General features: G+C 32.6%; 1 protein-coding gene across 1 annotated transcript; it reads left to right on the forward strand.

Moving 5' to 3' along the window:
* Positions 1 to 1,004: 1,004 nt before the first annotated feature.
* On the forward strand, positions 1,005 to 4,323 carry LOC135599147 (small ribosomal subunit protein uS15-like). Its single transcript, XM_065093916.1, has 5 exons — positions 1,005 to 1,158; positions 1,237 to 1,309; positions 1,389 to 1,527; positions 1,657 to 1,843; positions 4,020 to 4,323. The coding sequence occupies exons 1-5, from the start codon at positions 1,136 to 1,138 to the stop codon at positions 4,051 to 4,053; spliced, it is 456 nt and encodes a 151-aa protein (XP_064949988.1). The 5' UTR covers positions 1,005 to 1,135; the 3' UTR covers positions 4,054 to 4,323.
* The last annotated feature ends 1,616 nt before the right edge of the window (positions 4,324 to 5,939 follow it).

Genomic DNA, 5,939 nt, shown 5'->3' on the forward strand with positions numbered 1-5,939 from the left:
ATGAAATAATTTATATAAATTTAAGTTTTTTAAGATAAATTATTTATATAAAATTATGAATGATTTGATATATTTTAAGGTAAACGACGATGATAATTCTAACTTTATCATTTAGTATTAAATTTAGGTATAAATATTTTAAAAAAATTATATTATTTGTGATCATTTATTGTATAAATATAAAAAAGTAGGATATGATCTTATGTTAAGGCATATTTTATCAGTATGATATAGATCCGGAGCTAACTCAAGACCTAATCTACGATTGTGTTAATGTCAGATCGTGTCAAATTAAAAAATTCTAAGTCTATTCGATTTAAAATGTGTGAGAACCCTCTAAAATTATATGTCTGATAAAATTCTTTTCAAATAGTAATATTAATTGAATGACCAATTTGTAAAAGCCAAATATACTTAAGAATGAGTCTCCCTAAATATTACATCTTATTCAATGTTAATTATAATCATGTTAAGTCAAACCTAGAAAATATGATATAGTCATGAGTAAACTCATACGTAATATTTGAAGATAGATCAATCACGTAAAGTTGAGGTATTTGTTAAGTGATACGGAAATGTTAATCATATAATATGTTTATGATGTCGATTATATGATATTGATGTGTATGTAAATAATCCTTCTTATGTCATTATGCCTATATGGTTTGGCTATAAAGTTTTGATTAAGAACACCATGACCTCTACTCAAAATTTGGTTTTAGCCTATTGAGTATATTAATGGTAAACTCTCTTTTTTTTCTAAGAATAATATTATTGTAATTTTTTTGAAAAGGGTAAGTTCTTCTCGTGGATGATAAAAAATTCAAATCCGGAGAAATCGTCCAAAAACCGTTTGTACGATAAACTATCCGGCATCAAACGAGGCACAAACACGTCACCTTGATCTCAACCATTCATCATACTGGATCACATCCGTCTGATCGTGATCAAGCGCTAGCGATAGGATTCGAGGGCATTTCTGGTAAATCGTAACCCTCCACCACCACTGATCGTCTACGTACGAGCGCTACAGGCTGAAGCGCTAGAAACCCTAGCCACCCTATTTCTACCGGCCATCGGAGGTTTTGGTCTTCGAACCAGGGCATCTCTCTCGTTGCCCCACGCTGCCGTCGCCATGGGTCGCATGCACAGTCGCGGGTAATCTAATTCGTTGCACCACATCCCATCCCCTTCGCTTGATTTTCGTCTTCTAATCTTCGATTATTTCTGCCGCAGAAAGGGTATCTCGTCGTCGGCGCTGCCGTACAAGAGAACTCCTCCGAGTTGGCTTAAGATATCCGCTGCAGATGTGAGCCATCTCCCTCTCGTTGTACCTTCTATTGGGATCGTCTTCTAAAGCCTGTCGATGCGCGTGATCTCTTTCCCAGGTGGAGGACAACATCTGCAAGTTTGCGAGAAAGGGGCTGAGTCCGTCGCAGATTGGTGTCGTTCTTCGTGATTCTCACGGCATCGCCCAGGTCAAGAGCATCACCGGGAGCAAGATCCTCAGGATCCTCAAGGCTCATGGTATTTATTAATTTCCACAGTAGCGATGTGTTTGTTTTCTTCCTCTTCGGAGGATTAATTTGTACGTTCGATATGTTATATTTGGTGCTGTCACGAATTATTTGTGATTTATGTTTTGATGTGATGAAGGTCTTCAACCGGGTACTCCGGAGGATCTGTACTGCCTGATTAAGAAAGCAGTGGCCATAAGGAAACACTTGGAGAGGAACAGGAAGGACAAAGACTCCAAGTTCAGACTAATCATGGTGGAGAGCAGGATCCACCGCTTGACCCGATACTACAAGAGGACCAAGAAGGTCGACCCGACCTGGAAATAGTGAGTTGCTCTTACCACTTTGTTATATGCTTTTATATAATTACAACTTAATATTACAAAGAATGGAGAAATTTTCCCGAAATCTTACTTGTTTTTGGACTTCTTGTCACGAATGTAAGGTGCTAAATGTTTCCAGGTTGTAGCAATCCATAGTGTATACACGTAGAGTAACAAGTAGCACTCTCAAATTGGACTATTGCTTGTATATGCTGGAAGTAAGGAATTGCAGAAATGTTGTCCAGGTTTTTGGTTCATATCTGGTCAACTTTGACATTGAAAATTAAATCTTAGGAGCTTTTTTTAGCAAATTATGATATTTGATACTACGTTATGTTCACTATGATATACATTATTAGAGAACTATTATCATTATTCATCTTTTTGCATGTTTATATATGCACTAGCTTTTCAAATTATACTGTCAAAATTGGTGTTTGGCCTTACGTGGATAATGAAATTATTCTATAGCTGCTTATATCTCTTAAATTTAATACTCAGATGTTTCATGTTTTAATTACGTTACTTCATGTAAGCTACTCTGAAGTCGACTCCAATTATGTTTCTTGGCTCAGTGTCCTTTTTATTTACAGTGGGAAGAATAGCTGAGTGACTAGATGTAATAGTTCATTGCGGTAAGAGGAAGGAAAAGGATTAAGATTTTAGCACACCTTTTGAGTCTTGAGGGATTGCTCTAGCGATAGAGGCGGGTGAACCAGTAAAATTATACCAAGTTCAGTAACTGAATTTGCATGAGAAAACTCTAAGTTTGTCCTTCCCTGTTTTATTTTTTGGTGACTCTGTGGGCAAGCTTATCCTCGTGATGGGCCTCTATGTTTGTTTATTCTAGAATATACAATGAAATAGTATCTCAAGTTTGCCTAATTTTTCCAAGATCAAATTAGTTGCTAAGTTAGGTTGATTAATGACACGAGAATCAGTAAATTCATCTGAAGAAATTTGTTTGATTTTTTTTAAATCTTACATTGATCTGGTAATTCAATCCACCTGAGGAATGATGCTTTCATTTTATGATACTTCTGTAATTGCAACTGTCCTCGAAAGAGACGACATCCTTACTCTGTAGAGGAGTAAGGAGAGAAGGGAGAAGAGTAAAATTAGGGTAGGGAATTAAAAACTTTGGGCATAGACTTCAAATTCAGCGAGGAAGAAGAATAAAAAAATTATTTAGATCTTATGAACGCACTTTTCTGTCAAACCTTCATCTTTAATATATGGATTGGTGATATTAGCTTTTATATGTATATGCAAATCCTTTTATTTTTTTATTTGGAGATTGATCTTTTGCATTCTATTATATTTATCATATTTTCATTTAATGAGACATTGTCTCCAATTCTATCTACATTAATATGTTTATTTCTGCAAAAAAATTGAAGCCTGAGGGGTGAAAAACCTATGCTATTTCTTGTATTAACATGTTTTGTAATTATTCTTTTAGATCTGTAAGAACTTCAACTTCGTTGTGGACTTACTAAATTATATATTTTTGGTTGACATATAATATGCTATTTCTCCTAAATAATATATATGATAGTCAAATTGTGACATATTTTTTGACAGAAGTATCATACATATGCTATCATTCAGAACCATTGAGAAGAATTTGTATACCGCTGATGCAACACACTTAGCCAGTCCAATAAATCATGTCATGCTTTACGGTATTGATAGTTTACAGTAGAAGCCTAGTGTTTCAAGAGGAGATTGGTATGCCTCTTGTACGCAGTATAACAATCTTTGGGTCTAACGATAAAATGCTTTTATGGATATTTTGCTTTGGATATAAACATTGTATTTAAGATATGTCAACCTGTCATCTAGCATTCCAGTCTCACTCTTTAAAGTAAAACATGTCAGTATGATTTTGAAATCCTTACAAGGGTGCATGAAAAACTATGTTCTTGCCTGTAGGCTCGGATGAATATTGAATTGTTTTCTCTTCCATCTTGTGTAATATGGAACTAAATTTTCCTGAAAAGCTTGAGCCAACTTATTATCATAGGAGAAGTACAGCATTTTTTTTTTTCCTATATGTCCACTTTAGGCCTTTACATGAACGCATGTGTTCTTTTAATTATTCTTTATATATCACAGTTTAGCAGACTTGTATATATCATTGCTTTTCTACTGACGTTCGCCTCACTGCTTTGTGCAGTGATGCCAAGACTGCGAGCACTGTCGTGGCGTAGGATGCTTTTCTGAACTGCTCGAAGGCTCGATGAAGAACAGATGCTTTGTTTTGTTCTCGGGAGAAGAAATAGCCTTGTGATGCTCTAAATTGTCTTTTTGATCGAACTTCACCTTTGTTTTTCTAAGGTGATGAGTAGTATTTTATTGTGCTGAAGATGATAATAGTGGTGATTATCTTCGAAAATGAATTTGTTGAAGAAAGATTATAAGAAAAGGTTGAAGGTGACATAAATCTTAATATTTATAATACATTAGATATTGATTAGTGAGTTATTGTGAGGATATGTATGATATTGTTGAACAAATATAGTGTGTTGCTAAACACACTTGTTCCAGAAGATGATCATTGTTTATACAATATTATGTTTGTTGATGTGGTATAATATTTGAAAGATATTAAAATTATTTTATTATTTTTTTAATATATATTATTTTGTAACCCAAATAATATTTGTACCGGTGTTTCGAGATAAACTAGATTTCAAAAAGTCTTGAAAGACTATGGTATTTGAAGAAAAATTTGAGATTAAACATGTTGCAACTAGAAGTTATAAGATAAAAATAAAATGTAAAATTTTCAATTGCTAATGGTTGATAGTAGCTCGTGGTGGAATTGATTGTTTTTAAATTATCAAGTTTTATAAACAGCATGACTGTAATTTGTCAAGATTAAATAGAGATCATAAGAAACGTAGTAATTTTTTCTACGGATCAAATCAAAGATCAAGTCATGACAAATATTGATTATACTCCAAAAATTATTATTGTTGAAGTTCATGGTGATTTTGACAATTACACTTAATGAAGTTCATGGTGATTTTGACAAGTCATATATGCTGATATAGTTTCTTTTACAAGGGAGTTAAAACTATATGACTATGAGACTCGCGTCTAAATAATAATTTTATCTAAAAATTATTTTCAAAGAATATTTTATGTTTTTAGAACTAATCTTAGAAGTTTTAGATTATATATGTGACTTATTTTCAATATTGATGTTGCATATCTATCAGACAAATATTTTAGTGCTCGGATGATGCCTATATGATGGTTGTAATATATTATTTTCAATTGCATTAGGTGTAATAGAAATTGAGTGTAGAGATTCATGGCAATAGTTCTTGCATCAATTCATAATATATATTATGGGATGCAAAATTTTGACTATTATCGGTCATCAAAATCTAAAAATTCTTTTATGTATGAAAGACATTCTCGGTAGTATAACATGGTCATTGCATGGTTATTACTAGATCCTTCAAGTTTAATAAATACATGCAAAAATTAAGAAAAAATCATAAATAAAATTTCATGTGGATATCTAAAATTGAGAATGAGAGATGAGCTTTTACATATTTTCCTAAACTTATTTATACAATACTCATTACAAATATATTAAAAAGTATGAATTCATTAATAAAACTATTCGTTTATGATTGAAATGACTAGGAGAAAGATACTATAGTATCTTTCCTCGTACTCAAACTACGCTAACCCGAAAAACAAGGGTTGATACTATAGTATCTTTCCTCGTACTCAAACTAAATTGTAAGTGTAGACAGTGATAATAGGTTTAGAGAAAGAATTTGTTCACGTTAGTGTCTTGATATTTTGGAAATTCTATGTTCTCATGCTATTATGTGTAGGAATGATTGTAAAGATTATTATAGAGCTGACATATATAAGAAGACCTATAATGATAAACTATTTCTTGATGAGAAACAAATAATATTGAATATGACAAGAATATGATTATATCACATCACCTCTAAGAAGCATGGTGTAGGTTGGTAGAAGAAACAAATTAAAAATTAAATCAACATATAGTGACAGGAAAAAGAATTAGTGTCCAAGATGCTAACAATTTGGACATAATCATCATTTG

This window comes from Musa acuminata, chromosome BXJ2-1 (assembly GCF_036884655.1).
Source record: "Musa acuminata AAA Group cultivar baxijiao chromosome BXJ2-1, Cavendish_Baxijiao_AAA, whole genome shotgun sequence".
NCBI classification, from domain to species: Eukaryota; Viridiplantae; Streptophyta; class Magnoliopsida; order Zingiberales; family Musaceae; genus Musa; species Musa acuminata.

Coding starts and splice junctions, on each gene's coding strand:
- LOC135599147 (XM_065093916.1), top strand. CDS start 1,136: ATGGGTCGCATGCACAGTCGCGG. Junction 1,528..1,656: donor CAGGATCCTCAAGGCTCATG/GTATTTATTAAT, acceptor GATGTGATGAAG/GTCTTCAACCGGGTACTCCG. Junction 1,844..4,019: donor GTCGACCCGACCTGGAAATA/GTGAGTTGCTCT, acceptor TGCTTTGTGCAG/TGATGCCAAGACTGCGAGCA.